The sequence below is a fragment of the Calliphora vicina genome, chromosome 1, assembly GCF_958450345.1.
Source record: "Calliphora vicina chromosome 1, idCalVici1.1, whole genome shotgun sequence".
Lineage (NCBI taxonomy): Eukaryota > Metazoa > Arthropoda > Insecta > Diptera > Calliphoridae > Calliphora > Calliphora vicina.
In genome coordinates this window covers 93,887,303-93,911,538 of record NC_088780.1, presented here as the reverse complement: position 1 = coordinate 93,911,538, position 24,236 = coordinate 93,887,303, and the positions used below count along the sequence as shown (strand labels likewise).

Sequence of the window (24,236 nt, the reverse complement as noted above, 5' to 3'; positions counted from 1 at the left end):
TTAAATGTATCCTGTTTGCTAAAAATAATAATGCACACTGTCTCGTCATTAAGCCGCCTTCCTGAACCTCCTAATGAATTATAATTATATCCACAGCATCAAAAGACAAGTCCTGCTGAAATCCTTATGAGTAGAAAATTACGCACCAAATTACCATCTGTTGCAGATAGGGATACCAGATTCAGATTCGCAAAAAGCTGGACATTGGCCTTTAAAAAGCTGGACAAATAAAAAAAAACTGGACATTATCATATACCCCGGGAGTTTTTTCCCTTTTCTCATTTTTCCTATTCAAATTCTATGTTAAAAAAACGAAAAGGGAAAAAACTCCCGGGGAATTCTTTTTTCATAATTGGGCTGTATATAAATGACTGAAGTTATTGCAAAAAACCGTTTTCAGTATTGTCCGTCAACGTAACGAACAGTAACTCAGTCAGTTTTTGTCCGATTTTAATTTTTTAACTGAATACGCTTTAAAATGAATTTTATACATATATTTTATGACAGGTTAATTCTTTATCTTACCGTAACTGATTAAAATTTTGAAATCGGTTCCAAAATGTGCGAGTTAGAGGTACTAAAGTACTACGACCTACCGTAAAACAGTTGTTTCAAAATAACTCCAAATTTTGAGGGAGTTTAAAAATCTTTGAAATTTTTTGCCAAAAACTATCGAAAAATCGATGGTACAAAATCGATTGCTAAATCGAAAGTATTAAAAGTAATAAATTAATTAAATACATACTAACACTGAAAAAATAGCTTTTTCGTACACTTTTGTTGAAAAAATATAGGAAGAAAAAAGCTATAACTTTGCTAAATATTGTTAGTGAAAAATTATGAGTCCCTGGAAGTTATTCTAAAAAAAGTAAAAAAAAAAATGTTCTTCCTATATTTTTTCAACAAAAGTGCACAAAATGTATTTGGCGGACTCTTAGCTATACTATTGCCATATAAAGTTAAGCCGTATCACAAAGTCTGAATTATCTGTTAACCAAAAACTGATGGCCCCACAGATTTTCAAAAACTTTGGCGCACATACAAAAATTGGGTCACCAAAATGGACAAACTGAGTATAGAGTTTTACTACCCTTTGGTAGTAGAGTCGAACCTATACTGTCATGATCTTGTGTTTTTCCAAAAGTCTTCATTTGTTGCATAGTGAAATATAAAAATGTTTCTGATAATCCTTCACGTTTACATTCTTCTTTTTCATTGGCATCATTATCAGAAATTCCATATGACATGTATTCCCATAAAACTTTTTGGGATTTATTTTGTTCCATTCTTCAAAAAATACATACACGTTAAGTAAGTAAATTTTCATTTATGGATATTATTGTCCAAAATTTCAATTTAGCTGGACAAATTAAATTTTAGCTTGAAACTGGACAGGCATCAAAAAAGCTGGACAATCCAGCCAAGTCCAGCCCGGCTGGCAACCCTAGTTGCAGATAATTTAAAACCGAAATTGGTAAATCGAAAAAAAAAATAAATGATTTTTTAAAACAATTAATGGGTTGATAGTGGATGGCAACCGAACTTCAGTTGCGTTGCCAGAGGACAACCAGAAATTTCTGGTTGCCAATTTATCAACAGAAATGATAGCTCCAGTTGCCATCTGTAATATCATTTAGGCAACTGACAACGCAACTGGGGGGTTATTATGAAATTCGATTCGAACGAAACACTTTCGAAATACAATGTATAAAGCATACAAATTCGAACGAAAGGAGTTACATAATTACCCTCCTGAAGTTCGGTTGCCATCCATAACCGACCCGAAAAATTACAATAGAAATTCAGTTACTTTAAAACCAATTTAAATAGGTGAAGATATATTTCAAGATAAATCCAATGTCAGTTTGGTTTAAAGGTAAAATTTTGAAAAAATGTAAGGAACCAAGATCATTTTTGATAGAGGATGAAAATACAGAAGAAATAGGCAACACAATATAGGAAAATTCAAATCAAATGTCCACAAACATTACTCCCTCTATCCTCCCTCCCATAACCTATTTTCCTAGTTCCAACACAATGCTTTGCATGAGTAGGGGTCATCCCCTGAGTGCTGGTCCAAGAAAAAAAAATTCAATGATAAATAATGAAAATAATAATATGAAGCACAATGAAAATATTTCTAATAATGATAATAATGAATTTTATACATCAAAATATGGTAGAAAAATAATTTATGTTTGCTAAAAAATAATAATGTACACTGTCTTTTCATTGAGCCACCTCCCTGAACCTCATAACGAACTATAATTATATCCACGTTTTATATTAGAAAATGTCACTCTAATTTTCATATAAACTCAAAAACCCAAATAGTTCTTTCTTTTTCATTTGGAATACTGCTATTTGTCTCAAAACAATGACTATTTCTTAAAACATTTTTAATAACTAAAATAATAATTGTTCATATAATTCATTTAACACACACTTTAACTTTAAAATATAAGTTTAAACAAAAAATAATAATAAATAAATCGATCAACCCCCGGTAACGTCCTTTATGTATTCATCCATAATATCTCGTGCCAAAGAATTTGAAGTAACTGGTTTGCGTTTGGGTGGAAGAGGCTGTATATGAGGTAGACGCATACCATTAACAGCATTTAAACTAAGGCTTTCATCGTCATCACTATCAATAACAGCGGATATGGGACGTTTATTAGAGTTTACAGCGTGCTGAGAAGTGGTAGTCGTCACTTTGCTTGTTGAAGGCTGTTGGGAATGTCTTCTAACTACATCAGACTCATGGTTCGAAGAGTCTGATGTAAGAGATACTGGTTTGGCAATCAAAAAATCTTTTATGGTTCGTTTACGTATTGTCACATTTTTCTCTAAATTTTGTTGATTCTCCTGCAATATGTATTGTTTATTAGTAATACTAGTTGAAAGCCTTATCGATGTTTGACTTACAGAGATAACTTTGGCTGAATTTCCATTGTGGTTATTTTGCTCAATGCTACTTGATGTTATACTAACAATGCTCTCTCTACCATTCTCTAGGGAACGGTCGGATGTAGTCGCTGAATTTTGTTGATTCTCCTGCAATATAGAGTTTTTATTAGTAATACTAGTTGAAAGTCTCTTGGATATATGGCTTACAGAGATGACATTGCCTGGTGTTGTGTTTATAAATTTACCAGAATTTATACTATGGTTATTTCGCTCAATGGAACTTGTTCTACCGCTCAGTTCGTATGGTGAAGGTATTCCAACACTGCTGGCTCTGCGATTTTCTACAGAACTGTCTAATGTTACCGACACAGCAGACGACACTTGACTTGTTTTAAATGTGGATAGTGAGCCGTCATGTAAACGGGTTTTACGCAATTCATGCAATTTGCGTGCTTTTTTTAATTTTTTATTGTATAATTTCGTAACTTCATGTTTACATGACCGGCACACAAGTTCAGTTCGTAGAAAATCTACATTCCTTTTATGTATAAAATGTATTATAGCATCATCATCGATTAAAACTCCATCATTAAGAGGATGATGTAGTATGGGACAAATTCTGCCCATTTCCGAAGATATTAAGTTGGTAATTTATTGTTAGTATATTAAAATCATGAATAAAATATGAACAAATAATACAAAAGGCGCAAAATATAAAACACAGTTGAACATAGCCACAATAATATCATTCATCGTAAAATGATAACATAGCTGTTTTTTTAATTCACCACTCAGGGTTGTATTATGTTCATGATTGAACACAGGGTCGTTATACAAATGTGGCCGTTAAAAATGTAAAATTCTCGAAATTGTTTTGACCCAATCGGGTTTCTGGTTTAATCGGTTAATCGAGCAAATAATTAATCGGGGTTTAGATTTATTCGGTTAATTTAAAATTATTAGATTAACCGAATAATTTCTATTTTAATTTTAAACTGAAAATACAACCACGAATTTTGTGTACAAAAACAAACATAACAATGCAACCAAAAAATAATAGCAAATATGGTGTTTGAGATCCTTTTTGTATACACATGTGAATTTTTTTAGGATTTTTGTGAGATCTTTTAAAAAAAGAATATAATTTAAATATTTTCCTTTTGAACGATTTCTTTCTTTAGATTTAATAAAACTTGACTTGGAAAAAACTATCTCGCTGATTGTAGATGTTGGAGAAATCGAAAGCATAGTATTTTCTAAGCATATAAAATCTTTCGGTATACCATTGGAGTCCATTTTGGATTGTTTTAGATTTTGAATATTTTCGTTAAGTTCTGGTAAAAGACTCGTTTCAAAAAAGTCTGTACATGTAAATACAAACAAAGTTTCAAATACATACATGTAAATTAAATATGTCAGTTGTTATACATACTCACTAAACATATTTCTTGGATGTTCGAAAAAAATATGTAATTTTAATTTGAAATTTGTATTTGAATTTTCGTACACTTTTAAGTATGTTATTGTCCACCAATATTAATGAAACATATATGGTTTAAAAGGGTATTTTCTCTAGATGTGCACAATATAAATTTTTTTTTAAAAATCTTTTCATAAAAGTGGTAAAAAGCGTTTTAAATTTGCTTGAAAAACAACAACAAGATGTTTATGCACATCTAAATACACGTTTATTTGTACACAAACATGAAAAATATTTTTACGTATATTCAAAAGTAACTGTATAATTTCGTTAGTCTTTTATAGAAATAGGCCACACGTTTTTTTGTGGTACACTTTTATGTATGTTATTGTCCACCAATATTAATGAAACATATATGGTTATAAAGGTTATTTTTTCTTTCCATAAAAGTGTTAAAAAGTGTTTTAAATTTGCTTTAAAAACAACAACATGTTTATGTATGTATATCTAAATACACATGTACACAAACGTGAAAATACTCAAAAGTAACTGTATAATTTCGTTATTAGTGGTCGACCACCGGCGGGCGATCCTAGTACAAATTTTCATAATTTCATAATTTTTATTTTTTTATACAAATATTTTGATGTTGCGCCATCACTGGACTAGACACTCTGAGTTCTCAAACAAAAATACAACAAATAATATGACTTATAAAAGATCAAGAGTTAGGTTTTTGACAATTACATCTCGTTTCTAAGTTTCCCTATGATACTAGTTTTCAACAAAGAAAGTTGGTGTCGCTTTATGAAGCCGATGAATATTTAACAAAATCCTTAAATTGAAATGAATTTTTCGACTCCTATAGTCGAATATGTACTTAGGTTTTCGCAAATTATATATAGACGATAAAGGCTGGGTTAGACAAGCGTAATTGACAAGAAATTGTTCGCTGTGTTAAGAAATTCGTCAAGACGGGGTTACATTTAAAAATCAGTAATAATTTGTTAACCACTAATAAGAGTAAGCATCATGTAGCACCCTAAAAACTCCCCACTACAGCGATGTATTTCTTGCCCAACATCAAACATATGACAACAATAACAAATAACAGCTGTTGAGACAACAGTACCGGGCTTTTTTTTTATCGCGAGTGCAAATTTTGGTGTGATTTCGTAATTTAAATAAAAGAATCATTAATAAATAAATGAAAATACATAAAAATCATGTTAATACCGAGAGTGCAAAACATAAGAAGATTGTGTGCTGCTGCCAATACCTCGTTTTATGTAACCACTCCCATATTCTATGTAAATGCGGGTAAGTTAGTGAGATTACATACATTGACATTCCAATTAGAATTTAATCAATGTCAAACTTTTTCCAATTAAGCTCCACATATTGGACATCTGTATTCGGCCGTTATAGCTGATGCTGTATGCCGTTATGAGAAGATAAGGGATCCCGAACGGGCCCATGTCGTAACCTTATGCACGGGCACCGATGAACATGGCACCAAAGTACAACAAGCCGCCACTGCTCATAACATACCCGTTGAAAACTATTGCCAAGATATCTCGTCCAGATATCGCAGCGTTTTTCAACAAGCTATCATACAAAACACTGACTTTGTTCGCACGACAGAAGATCGCCATAAAAAAGCGGTGTCGCACTTTTGGCAAACACTCAAAGAAAAAGATCACATATATTCCGATAATTATGTGGGCTGGTATTGTGTGTCGGATGAAACATTCTTAACTGAGTCTCAATTACGTTTAGACGAATCATCAGGCCAAAGATTTTCTTTGGAATCAGGCCACCCCGTCGAATGGACTGAGGAGCAGAATTATATGTTCCGTTTATCTAAATTACAATCTGAAGTATTGTATTGGCTGAAACAGGGTGATAAGGTGAAACCTTTAAAATTCGAAAAGATTTTATTCGATATGTTGTCTGAACCCTTGCCGGATGTTTCGGTGTCGAGACCTGCTCACAGAGTACCATGGGCTATACCGGTACCTAATGATCCCACCCAAACAATTTATGTGTGGTTGGATGCTTTAGTTAATTATCTGACATCAGCCGGTTATCCGGATCCAAAGTTTAAAACAAATTGGCCTCCTAAATTGCAAGTTCTAGGAAAAGATATTTTGAAGTTTCATGGAATATATTGGCCCGCATTTTTGATAGCAGCAGGTAAATGGATTAAAATAATTGTGGGCCATTTATTTGGTTAGCAAAAAAGATAACGCTTTATTTAATATTTATAATTTAAAGTAAGCATTACAATTATTTGCTGCTTTCCATTGCAAATAACTTTGTTTAGTTTAACAGCTAGACGTTAAAAATTTACACAGCTCACAGAATTATTAACCCGGCGATATAGTAAATATCCATTTTTCAATTAATAAATTTATGTAAAATCTTTTCAAGCATTACTTTTGCTACCACTAAAGCTATGTTTCCGCATACACCGTAATCGGCACCGAAAACGAAATTCCATACATTTGCACCGAAAAAAAGTTCGTTTCAGAACATTTTTTCGGTGCAAATGTATGGAATTTCGTTTTCATTGCCGATTACGGTGTATGCGGAAACGTAGCTTAAGTTGTAGTTAAATGAAACAAACCACACAATTTTTTTTGTTAAATTTGTAATTCACAAGTTTTAAAATTAAGTTTTTATACTTAATGGGGGTTAAAGTTTTAATAGTAATTTAAATTTTGTTTTGTTGAATCTAAACTTTCAAAATATGTATATGTATTGTCCATAAATATTTTAATATGTGCATTAATATAATTTTAGGTCTAGAGCCACCACAACAGCTGTTTGTTCATTCCCACTGGACTGTTGACGGCCAAAAAATGTCAAAGAGCAAAAATAATGTGGTCGATCCATTAGTGGCTTCAGAATTGTATACCATGGAAGGTTTGCGATATTTTTTGCTACGTGAGGGCGTTGCTCACAGTGATGGCAGTAAGTACATAAGCACTAATTTCCTATTCTAAATTCCAACATTTTGTTTATATTTAGAAAAATAACTTTTTCGTTGTTTTCATTTAACCCGGCAATTCCCGCAACTCACCTACAGGTGACAAACATTAACGGTAGTTTTAAACATAGAAACAAATATCACTGATTAATATTGATATTATTTATATACAGACAAGATCCTGTTTTATATCTGATTTTATTTTGGCAACTCTAGAATTTATTAACTAGGGGATTTTTAAAAATCTTTAAGCAGTGTTTTTGATTTTAACATACTGGTGTGAGTCTTATGATAAATAAGTTGTTATAAAAATGCCAAACGGTTAAGTACCACAATATTTTTTTTTAATAAATACTGGTAGATATTCAGACTAACAATATCAGCAAGCATTTTTAGAAAATTATTTTTTCTCCGCCCAGTGTCACCTATTGGTGACCCCGCTATAAAATCGCAACTAGCTATATTTTTTTTTATTTTAAACTTATTTATAGTGTAAACTAGACGTATTTTTACTATTTTTAATAAAAACAAATTGTTTCTCCCTTTGGCGAGGGTATGGGAATTGCCGGGTTAATTTATTTGTTTTCAACAACCTAGCCTATAGGTTTTAATCAGTTATAAATTTATACTTAAAAATAGTGTACTTAAAAGATCTTTTTAGTGAGCGATTAAGATCTCTATTTAATTTTCAATAACGGCAACGATGTAAATAGAGGATATTTACACAAAAAAATATTATTAAAAATAATTCTCCAAAAATTTTTTTTAAATACATGGGCGCATATTCATAAATCATAACTAAAGTCGGAACTAGTAAAACAGAAACTAAAAAAATGTTCATAGATAGTTGTAGATCTTATTCACAATTCATAACTAAATTAGTTACTGCTTTGACATGTCGATAATATTTTGATCAATATATTCTGTAATTAATTAAAAGTCTTATAAAGCTATTAAGAAACTATTTTTGTTCTTTAAAAAGTACATACAAAATTTATAGTTATAGTTTGTATGTAAATCAATTAAAATAAGGGCATTTAAAATTAAATTTTTCAATAGAATGTTGTTGAAAAAAGAAAAAAAAAACACATCCCTAGATTATTTTCTTTTTGTATAGATGTATTAAAATGAAATCAATCCTCTGTTTTTTTGAATGTATTAGTTAGTTGGCATTTAGTTACAACTTTACCCATGATTAAGTGCTAACTAATTGTGCTGAAAGTAACCAATTGTGAATAACTAAAATAGGTACTTAAAAAAGTTAACACTTGGTGAACGTTTATGAATATGCGCCATGATCTTTCTCTTGCTTTATATACTAATCACCACTTAAAATTGACTTCACAGATTAAATTTAAACTGATTTCGCTTAGTTTTGGAAAGAAGATTAGTGAATGCTTTTTTAATTTTTTATATATTATTATAGCTCATTGTTTGTTCAATGAGAAACAGCTCAGAGACGAATATGGAATTTTGAATAATTTTTGTTCGAAATTGTCACCTTCTTACAAATCATTCTAGCATTAGTTCTTTCATCAGCTATTTTTTTTAATTATCATGCTTGAAACTAGATCCTAGAAACAGTTGAATAATTTGTATTATTTTTTGGTTCAATTATAGAATCGAGTATAAAATTGTGCTCTATAAACCAAAAAAACGCCTTATAATAGATTTTTGTTTTCATTCAGAGTCCGCTGCATAAGATTTTAACAATACATACATATTTAGAAATCTATTGGAAAGGTTTTTGAAAAAATATTCGTGTTCGCAATTTAATATTCCCTGTTCTATCGTTCAATACCAATCATGTAATGTATATAATTATATGCTACACCACCATAATGGAGACGGTATATTGGGCATGTAACGAGCAAAAATATTGTCCCAGCACCCACTTTAAATTATACCAATTTGCTCAGGATCAGTTTTTTATTCGATTGCGAGATGTCCGACCTTGTAATCAAACTGCAGCTCGCAACATTGAAGATAATTCGAAGAAATTTGCACATATGTATTTCAAGGACGATTACTATTGAATTTGGATAGAAGCGGTTCATTATGACTCCTAGCTCCTATACAAACGTCCTCCCGAAATAGAACTTTATCGGTCATAAATGTCTGATTTATATAGGTATCCGCACAAATTTGACCAAAAATCAGTTTTATATATACACAAATTTGTTGAAACTATAAATATTCTTTAACCATTTTTTTTTACCAAAACACTTTGTTTCAACCAAAAATTTTAACCTTGACCAAATATATCACTCTTACTTGTTATACCATTGATTTTGTCATTCCGTTTGTAACACATTAAAATATTTGTCAAAGATTATATTATATATATTCTGGGTCTTCATAAGATTCTAAGACGTTCTAGTAGCTATGTCCGTCTGTCTGTCTGTCTGTTGAAAACACGAAACAAGCTAGCTGTTTAATATTTTATACTAATACTCTCTGTTGATAAGGTTTGTTTCGTACTATTATACTTTACAGTATAATTTCAGAGTACTTGGAAGTATTTATGACTGCTCAAACAGTATTATAGGTGGAAATTTGTTTGGAGCTAGGAGAAATCATGGACCGATATTGCCCATTTTCAATATCAAACTAAACTAAAAGATGATCTTTTGAAAGGGTATGAATAATATGTAAATTCCGCTTTCATTTTTCAAATATTGAATTCATATAGTGGCATGCCTAAACTCCCTGCTTAGATTTTTATTTATTTATTTTTTAGAAATAATTTATTTAATTCTTTTTTGATTTTAATTCGTTACGAATTAGCTTAATTTTGAATTAATTCTTCTCACAACAAAAAATAATTGAATGAAATTTGAATCTATTCAAAGGAAAATTAGTCAGAAATGAATTTCAATTCATTTCCAATTCAAATGAATTTATAAAAATGAGTTACAATTCGTTTTCAATTCAAATGAATCTGTAAAATGAATTGCAATTCGTTTCCAATTCAAATGAATTTGTTAAAATGAATTGCAATTCATTTCCAATTTGTATTGAATTGATTTTAAATTCATTCAAATGAATTGCTAGTCAAGTGAATGAAATCCAAAAGGAGTTGCAATCATTCAAATTCAAGACCAGATCTAGGGGGAATGAAAAATAAAAATTTAAGTTTCTTTTAGCAAATAAACAAAATTGTTTCCATTTTGATAGGATTTTCGCCGATACCTAATAATTCAATTGCTATTCTGCCGCTACCTGACATTTTTTGTCTTTGGTTTATACTAGGTTATATACAAAACGAGAGTAATGCATGCTGTCTTTTACATACAAAATTAGTTGAATAACAAAACGACAGTAATTACTGTAGATTTATTTACAAAATCAATTCAAATGAGTTGGAAATGAATTGCTAATACTTTTTTCTTATTTCATTTGAATTAATTCAAAATGAATTGCAATTCATTTTACAAATTCATTTGAATTGGAAACGAATTGCAATTCATTTGAGTTGGAAATGAATTGCAGTTAAGTTTTACCAAATTCATTTGAATTGACTCAAATTTCATTCAATTCATTTTTTTGTTTGAAAATAATTAATTCAAAATTAGCTAATGAATTATTCTCGAATTAATTCAAAAATTAATGATTCATTTACAGCTCTGGTAAATAGTACCAATATTAAAAAAAATTATGTGGAAGCATGTATGTATTTTATTTAATATTATTCTTGCAGACTTTGTTTATTTATTCAAAGATTAATTTGAATTTTTCTGTTTGCTCTCATCAGCAAAAAGTGTGAAACATTCGTTACGTTCGTTAGTCTAGCATACGAGTACAATACTTATACAATTTATGCCATCCATGAAGTTTGTTCTCTGGCCTTTACTAAATATTTTCATTTACATGTATTGTACTTGTAATTTAAACATATTTTATACCCACCACCAAGAATAGCGGGGTTATATTGATTTTGTCATTCCGTTTGTAACATATCGAAATATTGGTCGTAGAACTTATAAAATTCTAAGACGATCTAGATATGCCCATCAGTCACAAAAATTTTGTTCGATTCACAACATACATATTTTGATTCCTATAACATTTAAATGCAAGGTAAAATTTACCACTGATATTTTCTAGTAAATATAAAACTAACCAAATCGGTTGATCCAGATAATTGTTTTTATACAAAATGCACAACAATCGATGCCCCTTTTATATTGGATGGTGGGTATAAAGGATTCGGCACAGCCAAATATAACACTCTTAGTTATTTATTTTGTTGTCTGTAATATTATTTTCTATTTTTTTCAAAGTTTCTTTACTGCCAAACAACTCAACAACTACTTTTTGGTTTAGATTTTTGCGAGATTTTTTACTTAGATTATATTTTGCTTTGTATTGCTATTTTGTTCTTGTTGTGTAGGCGACCTTTGGGGTTAGTTGTCAAAATGAAAACCAGAAAAATAAATCCAAAAATTTGCATAAAACATTATACAAAAAAAGTTTTCCTTTTTAAAAACAAAAACAAAAAAAGTGATGAAAGTGTGGGACAGAGATCATTTTTAAAGGCAATGTTGTTTGTAGTGTTTAAAACAATTCTTGAGACAATTATTTGTGACAAGGACTTTCTTGGATAGAGTTTATAAATGAAAAGTTTTCTATACTTTAGTTTGTAGCTCAAGGTACTGTGTTAGTGATTGAGTTTTTTTTTTGTGAAAATTTTAATTAAAATGGAAATGTTTTTTTATTCTTATTTTTTTGGAATTAAATTAGAAAAGTGTTATTTTCTCATTTGTAGATAAATGAGCCAAAAGTAGATAACATTAAAATAGAATTATTTAAATTTCTATCTTAATATTTATTAAAAATTTTTTTAGCTTAAAAAATTTTAACAAACATTTTCTTTATAAAGAAAAGATGATATTAAATGCATATAAATGTTAAAAGAATTTCTTATATGTAACACACCCAATACTTATTGTCCCAATGACATGACAATACTATTTGGAATTCAAAAAAAATTCCCACAACAATCTATATGATATGAAAGAAACACACAGGCATCTACATCAGCATTAGCTAGGGTTTTTAATATCCCCACCTTTTTTGATTCCCGGGAATCAGGAAATTTAATTTTTGACATCGATGTCTTCCAATCGGGATGAAATTTGCACCAAGGTTAGTTCTATTGGATAGTAATTCAGACACAATTTTTCAACAAGATGGGGTCCGATCTAACGAGATCTGAGTTAGAGGGCGTCAACATTTTTTTTCTCATCCATGTAACTTATTACCTATTGTTCTTAGCAAAATGTGTCCCAAATAGTTTAGCTAGCTATTTCTTTAATATTTCAAAAAAATAAATTAAAATTTTTTAAAATTTTTTTTCCGATATCAAAAACATTTTTGAATTTTTTTTCAAAATGGGCCTTTTTTTTGTTTCTCAAAATAAGGCTTAGATATTTTCTTTAATGTCGCTTAGTGGGATTTGGATATCTATCAATATAAATGTTTTGTAACTCAAAATATACGATTTTTGACTTTTTTTTCCAAAATCAGAAACTTTGTTGAATTTTTTTTTTCTAAATGGACCCTTTTTTTATTTTTTTTGTTCAAAAGAAAGCTTAGATATTTTCCTTGAAGATCCTTTTGGACGCTTCGTGGGATGAGAGTGGGATATCTATCAAAATATATATTTTTTAACTCAAGACATTTGGACTTTTTTTTTGCAAAATCTAACTTTATCAAAATGGGCCCTTTTTTAACTTTTTTTATCAAAAGAAAGCTTAGGTCCATTCCTTTAAGAGGTTTTTGGTCGCTTATACATCAAAATAAATATTTTCTAATCCAAGACATAAAATTTTTGACCTTTTTTTTAAAAAACAATTTTGCTCAAAAGAAAGCCTAGGTCTTTTCCTTTAAGAAATATTTGGTCACTTAGTGGAATGCGAGTGGGATAATCTATTAAAATAAATATTTTGTAACTCAATTATTGCATTTTTTTTTGCAAAATCCAAAATGGGCCTTTTTTAAATTAGTTTTGCTTTACTACTATTGAAGAAACGTGCCGCTCAAAAAAACTTATGGCGATTGTGTACCATCGAGAGATGGTTGGTGCGGTTGAGAAGTGGTGATTTTGACACGGAAGACAAAGATCAACCGGTTTGCCAACAAAGTGTGAAGACCTTGAATTGGAGGCATTACTCCATGCAGATTGTTTTTAAACCCAACAAGAACTTGCAAAATCATTAGGAGCTACTTAAGCAGCAATTTCAAAACTTTTGCGAGTAGCAGGATTCATCCAAAAGCTATAAAATTGGGTACCATACGAATTAAAGCCGATAGACCTTGAAAGACGATTTTTTGCATGTCTGAAATGTTTTTTGCATGTCTGAAATGTTGTTAGACGCTATAAAAGAAAATCATTTTTGCACCGAATCATTACTTGCGATGAAAAATGGATACATTACGATACCCGAAGCTGAATCGACACCAAAGCAAAATATGCATGGCGTTAAAAAAGGTCCTATCTGCTAAAACGACCATCACAGGGAACCTGTACCGAACGCAACTGAATCGTTTGAAGCGAGCATTGGCTGAAAAACGCCCAGTATATGCAGCCAGATATGACAACGCTCGGCCACATGTTATAATACATTTTAAAAAGTATTTAGAATGAAGTGGTTGGGAACTTTTGCGTAAATAAAAATAATGGCGGTGTTTTCATTCTTAAGGAGGTTTAACGCTCCTAAGACGCGGATTTTGAGCTCATTTTTCTGTATACCAAAAACGGTTTAATGTATTACTAATCTGACTTCACCAGTTGTTAAACCCTAAAAAAAGTTTTTAAAAAACCCACAACAGGGCGTAAGTTATATTGCCTGCCCAAAAAAGTTTTTTAAAATGCCTTTTCATTGTAAAAATATTTTTTTTAAACGAAATTTGCGCCCTTTTTGGAACTTTTTTTAAGCGTTCAAAAAACGTCCATTGTATTAATTTTTTCTGCAGAATCGATTGATGAAATCAGATTTGCAATATATTCTACAGTGTTTGCTCTACAGAAAAATGAGCTCAAAATCCGCGTCTTTATGTGGATTGAATAACAAAAATCTCGGGAATCGGGTAGTGAAAAATTGTTAGAATTCCCGGGAAATTTGTTCCGGGAATTGCCGGTGTAAAAACCCTAGCAGTAGCTGAAGTTTATTATGTAATACACTGCACTGTGTTCAAGTTCAAGAGTCCTTTCTTACCATAAGGATGTCATTTTATATTTAGTTAAAAACTACACCTTAACCTTTAAAATTAAAGCTGAAAAAAACATTTATAAATCAATAGAAGAATTCTCACTACACCCATTTTTAGTTGGGTATTATTTACCTTCTTATTATTCTTTTATTTTAAACACCCCTTTCTTTCTTTCTTTTGATTGAATTGAAATTGATTTTAAATGGTTTGGTTTAGCTTTTTCTTCAAAAATTTATTGGCCCACTTTATAAAACTCTTGCTCTTATTTTAATTAGTAAAAGTCTTTTGTTTCCTCCATACGAATGCTAGAATATAAAGGCTGAGTTTTACAATTCAATTGCTTTTATTTTCCACTTGGTTGATTATTGTAGCAGCAAATCTTTTCAAAGATTATCTTTGCAAAATTCTTCTTAACATTTGACAATAATTGTAGAGTGTTGAAGTGTAAGTTTTATTTTAATTGATCCTTTTTCGACACAATACTTACTCGTATCCTTAAGAAACAAATGGTTATATGCCTGCAATACAGCAGCATTAAATTTGAATTTCATAATATATAAAATGTGGTATCATATTCAAATTTTTGGTGGTCATAAATATGTTTCATTCATATTCATACAAATGGAATACATACATATTTCAATAATACTAATACTAAATCTTTTGTTTCTATGTGGTATTATTAATTAAAATTTGTTTTGAGACCAAAATTGGTTTTGAAAACTATTTGAGGGTTATTTTCTTAAGGTCTTGTGTATGAATAATATCCTTTACATTACTTAATAAAATATAAAATTTAATTTCGATATAAAATTAATTTTGTTATTGTACATTGTAGAAAATTAATTATTTTAGTAACATACCTATAGAATAAATTCAAAGTGATACAACTTAAGGTAGGGTCACACATGACAAATATTTGACTAAAAAGAAGTAACCACTAAATAAAATACATTTGAATTCTTTTATTTATTTCAAACACTTATTTTACTTAGGATGATTCAAAACAAAAAATTTTGTTTTATTTTATTTGACGCTGTTTGATCTTAGAAAACACTTGTAAGAGTAAACACGTCAAACAAATTTTTGCTAAAAAAAGTGGTTACGCTTTTTTGAGCAAATATTTGCCATGTGTGACCCTACCCTTAGTTTCGTTCTGATGTTATGCGTTTAATAGACTGTGATTCCAACTATCCATAAACAAAACGATAAAAATTGCTGAGTATTGAAGCAAAATTATACTCTTCTTTATCAAATTGGTGATAGGACTGTTTCTATAGGTGACAATTGTCACATCCTAAAACTAATTAATAAACAAGTAAATGTTATATTCGGATATGCCGAATATTATATACCCACCACCAATATAATATTCTGCATTTTCTATACATTTAGTTTTAAACAAGATTTTAACTTTGAACAGAAATCTGTCCAAAATTTTATAATCGTACTTGCAGTTTTCGAGATATTTTCACTTTAAATTGTCGCGAAAAACGCTACTTTCTATTACAGATTTTCGTCAATAACATAATATTTAACTGTATGTTTTAAACACTGTTTATTGATTTGAAATCTATGAAAGTTAATCTCTCTCAGTTGAGTGTCATTTGTTATTTTAATATTTAAGGATGTTTGCAGGATTGTGAATAGCAAAATTTTATTATGCATTAAAGTTGCTAAGCCGTATTTATAAAAATTTTAAACAGCATTTTTAAGCAAAATTCCTTAAAATTGTATTCATAAACGTATTTTAACTTAAAATACATACAGTGGTCGACATAAGTCTACGTACGACCACAATTTTTGCCACTTTATGAGAGAAACCCCGGTAAATAAAAAAACAATAATGCAGTTTTGTTTGAAATCTATTTGTATTGCTATGCACCAAAAAAAATGTTGTTGCAATGTAAACTTGCAAAATTATTCATAAAAAACAATAAAAAAAACATTGACAAAAGTCTACATACGACCACAGTATGTCCTGGTTTTTTTAATACAAACAGATAAGCAATGCAGTTTGTTAAGTCTACGGATCAAGCAATATTCAGTTACTTTGAAAACACTGGTACAAGTTGTCGCCCAAAGAAATTACAACGTAGAGATGTAATCTTCATTTTAAAAGAAGTCAACAAAAATCCAAAAGTAAATACCACAAAATTGGCCCAAGAACTAGCAACAAGATCAGAAGTTACTGTTCATCCATGAACTATTCAAAGAACCTTAAATAATAATGGTAATTAATGCAGAAATCCTCATAAATTAGCGAACGGATCGCAAACTTCGTTTGGAATTCGCCCAAAAGCACTTTGAAAAGGACATGGAATTCTGGAAGCGAGTTTTGTTCACTGATAAGTTGATAAAGTATGGCGCAAAACAAATACAGCAATGGATCCGAAAAACTTACTTGCTACAGTTAAGCATGGTGGTGCACTGTGGTTTCAAATCAAAATCTAGGTGGACAAAATTATTTTGCGCTCTTTTTATATAGAATTGGTATCTCCGATTCCAAAAAAAATGTTTAAAAGATCAATATAAACTTATTAATAAAAAATTAAAAAAAATACGTTTTCATGTGTTTCTGAAACTAAATTTTTAAAAAGATCTGTATTTAGTATATTTCAAGTTACAGTAGGGTCTAGATATATAGAAATCAATAATAAATAAAGAAATATTTCTAAAAATTCCATTCCGTAAAAATTAAAAAAAAAGTATTTCGGCGGGTGCTTTCGGCTACAATTTTTTTACAAAGACATTCCCCAGAAGTTTCTTTAAATGATGTATATAGTCATTGGACGGGCATCGACGGTGTTTTTTTTGGCAAACTATATAACATTCTTAGAAAAAAAATATCAGTATATTTGAGACCCAAGTTGAAAGGACTATAACAGGAAAATGGAGAGGCATATAAATATAAGATATACATTTAATAAAAGCCTATATCAATGTTTATCTATGTTTTGAAGTATGAATTTCAATATGGTAAAACAATTGAGATATATCTAATTTAGTAAAGCAGTAAAATATTAAAAAACATTAACGAAAATATGATTCAAAATTTGTTGAACTTCTGGCGTTTCTGTCGAGAAAACAAAATGTCCAATTGAAAAACCCATTTGTATTGGAGGAGAGCAGATTGTCAGCTTCCGAAAAAACTTAGTTTTTGCAAATTCTGAAGATACCGATTTTCATAATTTTCCACCTAGATTTTGATTTGGAACCACAGTGTGATGGTTTGGGGTAATGTCGCTGCTTCTGGAGTGGGAAAGTTAGTGATTATTGAGGGTAATATGGATCGCTATCAGTACAAATCCATTTTGGAACAAAATTTGAGAGCTCCAGATGATATTTTACCTCTTGGTTAAAGTTGGATATTTCAGCAAGATAACGATAATTGCAGTGTTTAAAAAACTAGACTACAAGTAGCAGTAGCAACGAAAATACACAAGTAGTCTAGTTAAAAAATTAATAAAAACTCGGAGTCAATAAATACTACTACTACTGCTACCTTCACATTTTGGTAGCAGTAGTTGTAGTAGTACTAATAAAAGAAAAATTTAAAAGTAGCAGAGTAATTTATTTTCTATTGCTACCTTAAAAAAGAAAAAGTTTTGATGTAGCAGTCATTAGTTTTTTATTAATTCTGCTACTTTTAAAATTTAGTAGTAATAGAAGTAGCAGTTGAGGTAGTAGAAGAAGTAGCAGTTAAGTAGCAGTTGAAGTAGCAGTTGAGGTAGCAATAAAAAGTTCGCCTTTTTTGTTATACACTCAGAAAACACGATCTTTCTGTTAGCAACACGAACATCTGAGACGAATAAAAACGAATAATTCTTTCAAACTCTCTTAAAACAAAAACAACACACAGTGTTTAATTCTGTCAATTTTGGTGTTATGACTGCAGATTTTCTTTTTTGACTACTTTTGTTGCTACCTTAACTGCTGCATCAACTGCTACTTAACTGCTACCTTAAAAATTAAAACTCGATATAGAGCAGTAGGAATGATTTGTATTTTTATGCTACTACTCCATTTACAATTCATGTTTTATTACTACTGCTCTGTTATAGGGTTTTTACACTTACGTACATTTTGGCGAAACGTATGGAAGATGTTAAAAACTTGAAAGATTTGTTCACACTTACAACATCTAACATCTACCATCAGTAAAATTGCAAAAATATTAAAAATCATATTGTTTTTATGAAAACAAAATGAATTGAGACTGGTTTTCTTTTTTATACTATCAAATTAAATAAGAAAATAATTTCACAGGCAAATTTCAAACAAATAAAATGTCCCCTCATTATTATATTATATTTGTTTACATTTTTTTCTTAATATAAACGCCATTTTATTAGTGGTGACACTAAAATAATCGAAAGATGTTAGGTGGAACGAAATGAGATAGGAACATTTTTTAAAGATGTAGAAAGATGTTGGCACTCAGCGCTGTGCAATTCTTATGGGAAGATGTTAACATCTTTGCAAATTGATGGTAGATGTTAGATGTGCGCTAGTGTAAAAACCCTATTAAGAGTTTTATATTTTGAAGTTAGCAGTAGTTTTAAAAAAACAAGAAAACGAAAAAAGACAAATGCTACTGCTACCGCTACATACACTCTTTTGAAGGAGTAGTTGTAGCAACAGTTAAAAATTTGTTAGTTATCGTAGCTTTTTAAACACTGGATAATTGTACACACCACCTCAAAGCACGTACTTAAATGTTATTGAGCGCATGTGGGAAATTCTACAACGGAAGATCCGAAAACATCTTATTAAGGAGTGAGATCGAAAAATTCTTAACACACGTTTTTCATTACATTTTTTAACCCAAGTATTATTTGAATTTTTTTTTGATCAAGTTACCTTTGAAAAACATGTCAGTTATTATGTGTAATGTCAATTATATTAATTTTTTTGTTAATCTGATTAAAATGAGTGACCAGAAAAAAGTGCGTACTGAAATTATTAAATATTTTCAACAAAACCCAACTTGGTCTTACAAAAAGTTGGCCAAGCATACAAAGGTCTGCCGTCAAACTGTTTCCAATGTTATTAAACAGTACCGGGAGAACTTGTCAGTTGATAGAAAACCTGGTTCAGGTAGAAGGAATGGTCCACATGATGTTTCTAAAGCCAAAAAAATAGAACGCATTTTCAAAAGAGCTCCCAACACATCCGGTAGGAAAGCAGCCCGGTTAGCTCAGTGCTCGGACTATTTGGTACGAAAAGTTAAAGCTAATGCAGGTTTAAAAACATACAAGGCTCAAAAAGTTCCTGACAGGAATGCTACTAAAAATTTAGAGGCCAAAAACAGAGCACGGAAATTGAAGTCAAGTTTTATAAAAAAATATTCTTGCTGCATAATGGATGACGAAACGTATGTTCTGGCAGATTTTTCGCAACTTCCAGGTCAAAAATTTTATGTTGCTGATGCTCGAGGGAATGTTGAAGAAAAGTTTAGGACCCAAAAGCAGACAAAATTTCCCAGAAAGTTCTTGGTATGGCAAGCAATATGCAGTTGCGGCAAAAGAAGCCACTCATTTGTTACAACGGGCTCTATAAATACCGAAATTTACATCAAGGAATGTTTACAAAAAAGGCTGCTTCCATTCATAAGACTTCATAATGTGTCCACTTATTTTTGGCCTGACTTGGCATCCTGTCACTATGGCAAACAAGCCCTTGAGTGGTACAAGAACAATAATGTGGTATTTGTACCAAGAGAGGCAAATCCTCCAAACTGCCCGGAGCTAAGGCCAGTGGAGAGATATTGGGCTCTTGTTAAAAGAGAATTGAAGAGTACAAAAAAGGTGTCCAAAAGTGTGGTAGATTTTAAACGGAGATGGACTACATGTTCGAGCAAAGTGACAGAAAGCACTATAAAAACGTTAATGGAAGGGTTTCCGAAAAAGGTTCAAAATTTCATCACTAGTGATTAAAACTATAAAAATAATTTTTTTTGTAAATTGTAATAATAATTTCAATCAAATAAAAAAAAAATTAAAGCTGTAAGTTTAGTGGTTTCTTTTTTATAAACATATATGTATGTTAAGAATTTTTCGATCTCACTCCTTACTTGTGCACCAATGTTAAAGGAGAAGCTTCCAGAAGAATGGCAAAACATAACGTCCGCAGAACTGGAAAATTTAGTTACTTCGATGCCCAGACGTTTGTATATGCCGTGGTGGCCCAACGAAATATTGAATTTAATGAAAATTTGTATTCGCTGAAAAATGTTTATTTAGTGTACAGATCGTATGTCATTTTAAAGCGTAATCAGTTTTCTATATAATCTCGTTAATAAATTTAAAGTCGGACAAAAACTAACTGCGCTACAGGTCGATCAGTCGACGAACATCACTTAAAACGGTATTTTTTAGAAAAACTTCTGAATTTGAGGGTGTTTCTGAAATTTTTAGACACAATCTGTAATGTACTCAGCAAGACCTATAACCCACGCTGGGTCGTTTTCCAAGTTTTTTTCCATCGTAGCACCGTGTCATTAATCATTTAGTGTTGCCATACTTACAAACAATGCTCAAATCAAAGCTTTTATTCAATGTTGTATGTTCCACAGCAATGTTAATAATACCTACAGATATGTTAACTGCTTTAACATAAATAAAAATGTTGAGAAGCACTGCTGTTAAAAAGATGAGAAGGATTATGCAACTTTAAACCAGCCGTTTAAATCGTTATATTTGAATTCAAGTACAATTTCGTAACAATATAAATGTATTTTATTGTTTTATACCTTAATTCACAAAACAAAGTAGAATAAACTAGATACTTATTGTTTATTTCATATAACTTAACAAAAACAAGTAAGAAAGTATGGTGGGTCAAGCCCGACCATATAATACCCTACACTAAGTAAAAGAGTAAAAACATTTTTCATTTAAAATTTCAATAATTTGTATTTTTGAGTGATTTTCGGAAGTGGGCCTTATATGGGGGCTATGACCAATTATGGACCGATCACCATGAAATTAGGTCGTGTGATTTATGTCTATATGAAAGTTTACTATGTTGAATTTTGTGAGTATACCAACATTTTTAAGCGATTTATGCACGTTAAAGTGATTTTCGGAGGCGGGTCTATATGGGAGCTATGACTAATTATGGACGATCAGAAAGTGATTCTAAGTCGATCGGTATACTTTAAGGTGGGTGTTAGACTAATATTTTTGGGCGTTACAAATATCTACACAAACGCATAATACCCTCCCCACTATGGTGGTGCAGGGTATAAAAATCTAAACAAATTGTGACAGATTTTTTTCTATATTTTATCAACATTTTGCTCTACATCACAGGGATTCCTTGTATCTGGCGAATGTGCCCCAGGGGGAGTTTTGAGGTTTAATATAAATTATGTTCGTACTTCAAATTAAATGATAGAAAAAACGATTGTCACTTATTGTTCACTAGTATTGACATTCTATCACCAACCAATATCTATTTTGTATTACAAAAAATAAAGAACTTATCACAAACAATTCACACGCTGAGCTTTTTGAAAAACAATTAATCGCCTCTGAATCACATCATATGTAAAATTAAACTACTTGCAACAATAACGACATTTACAAGAGTTTTATTGTTGTTATAGTTATTCCCGAAAGTAGATCTTATATAGCCAATTATGGAGTGATCGTCACAAAATCCAGTAGTATGATTTTTGCATACATATAACTGATCTGTGTAAAATTGTAATATATTTAAAGAAAATAGCAAACCGCCAACTTTTTGAGGCTTTGTCTCATATTTCAATACTAAACATTTCCAATCAACACAGAATATTATGGGAAAATCGTACCTACAACAGACGGACGGACAATATTTATAAACATTTTCAGTCTACGACCAATATTTCTATATGTTACAAACAGAATGACAAAATCCTTACACCCCCTTATCTTTTTGGTAGTGGGTGTAATCGAAACACTTCTAATCTGCCTTTTGTGAATATGTAAATGTAGTAGTTACTTCATGACCTCTTATATTTAAATATATCCTTAAGCAAACATTAACGAAAAGAAAAACAAACCAAAAACAACTGAATTTTTAATTTGTTTTCCGAAAATGAAAATCATATTTGTCTTCACAAACAAAACTATTATAAATCATATTACTCGCATACTTACATCGTCTGAGTATTGTGCAATTTTATAAATATTTAATATATACAAATTTGATAACCTTCAACTCATTTCGCTTTTAATGAAATCTTTTGTAAGCTATAGAAAGAGTAAATTTTACAAAATAAATAGAAAACAAGTAAGAATGTTATATTCGGCTGTGCCGAATCTTGTATACCCACCATCAATATGTGACAATAAAATATTTTTCTGAGGTCAATTATGGACCGATCCTCACAAAAGTTGGTAGAAAGATTTAGGTTCATATAAAACTTGATTATGGTTAATTTCATGACGATATTAATTACAATGTCCAACAGCATTTTTGGAACAAAATAGCGACCCTATAATTCTGAAAGGACATGTTGAGTAGATAATTTTTGTAGAATAAACTTATAGTCCAGCTGGTCTGAATTTTTTTTTTACAGTGGGTCGAAGTTTTATTTTTTTGTTCGAAGGGAGCATTATACTAACTGAAAAAAATGTTTTAAGTTAATGTCTAAGAGAATTCTTATTGTCAGAGTTATATTGTGGAATTTTATGGGGGTAATTTTTGTGGATGATCTTTACCCTCTAGCTCCTCTCTTTAGGGGTTTTGTTTAGTATTTACTAGGGTATTCGAATTATTCGATTTTTCTCTTGTTCGAATAAAACGAATAATTCGAATAAGAGATTTTAACTTGTTCGAATAATTCGATCACACGTTTAAAATTAATCGAATTATTCGAATAATTTAAATTTTTTTAAAAAAGTAAAGAATGAAGTTTTGATGTAGGTTTTTTAATATTTTATTGTTAAAGAAAAACAAAAATAACGTTAAGTTAACAATTCAAGTACTGATAATGTTAAAAAACATTCGAAAACAAAGTGTATTATTAAATTTTCAACAGAAATATTCTGATCAGATTAACTCTCGAACAATCTACAAAACAATTGACTAGCGAACCCTTTAGTTTCCGTTTTGGAGCTATGCTTTAAAAAATTTGAGCTAGTTGGACATGATGCTGAATTCAAATACAATATAAACGTATTAAGAACTTTTTTATGTCGTTTATTAATTCGGGTTTTAAATTGAGTAATGAATTCTTTAGTAAATTAATTATTCACTATTTCTAAATTATTTATAACAAATTGTATTATACATCAAGCTCTATCAACGTTGCCGAATCTTTGCATAGTAAAGTTGTCTTAGGGAATTACACAAATCTGTCCAAAGTTTGATATCATTGTCAGTGAACGTGGCTATTTTGAAGTCAGGCAGTGGATGATTGACGCATTTACAAATACGCAAAAAGTTTGTTACCATGTTAGACAAAGATGTTCAACGATGTTCAAAATCATGTATAAGACGAACTCCGTGCTTTTCTTGCAACAAAACGTTAGTTTGCAATATTTGTGTTTATCATTCGATTTATTAAATATTTTGCAACACTTACGTACGCGGTTAATAACATCACTTATATGCATATATTTTAAGATCATGGCCTTCATCTATTTTAATGTAATCATTATAAATACCATCCTCAATATCATTTTCGACGACCGTTTCAAAATCACA

The 24,236-nt window shown here is 30.4% G+C and overlaps 2 protein-coding genes across 2 annotated transcripts in view; one reads left to right on the top strand and one right to left on the bottom strand.

Annotated features, from left to right (window-relative positions):
• Positions 1–2,363: 2,363 nt before the first annotated feature.
• Positions 2,364–3,624, bottom strand: LOC135950112 (uncharacterized). Its single transcript, XM_065499669.1, has 3 exons — positions 3,118–3,624; positions 2,929–3,057; positions 2,364–2,868 (listed from the first exon to the last, which is right to left on the bottom strand). The coding sequence occupies exons 1-3, from the start codon at positions 3,535–3,537 to the stop codon at positions 2,497–2,499; spliced, it is 921 nt and encodes a 306-aa protein (XP_065355741.1). The 5' UTR covers positions 3,538–3,624; the 3' UTR covers positions 2,364–2,496.
• Positions 3,625–5,454: 1,830 nt separating this feature from the next.
• MetRS-m (Methionyl-tRNA synthetase, mitochondrial) overlaps positions 5,455–24,236 on the top strand; it is a 57,222-nt gene continuing 38,440 nt past the window's right edge. The window contains exons 1-3 of the mRNA XM_065515148.1: positions 5,455–5,650; positions 5,723–6,526; positions 7,136–7,306. Coding sequence (XP_065371220.1) covers positions 5,557–5,650; positions 5,723–6,526; positions 7,136–7,306 — 1,069 coding nt within the window. The 5' untranslated portion in view covers positions 5,455–5,556. The remainder of the gene's footprint in view (positions 5,651–5,722; positions 6,527–7,135; positions 7,307–24,236) is intronic.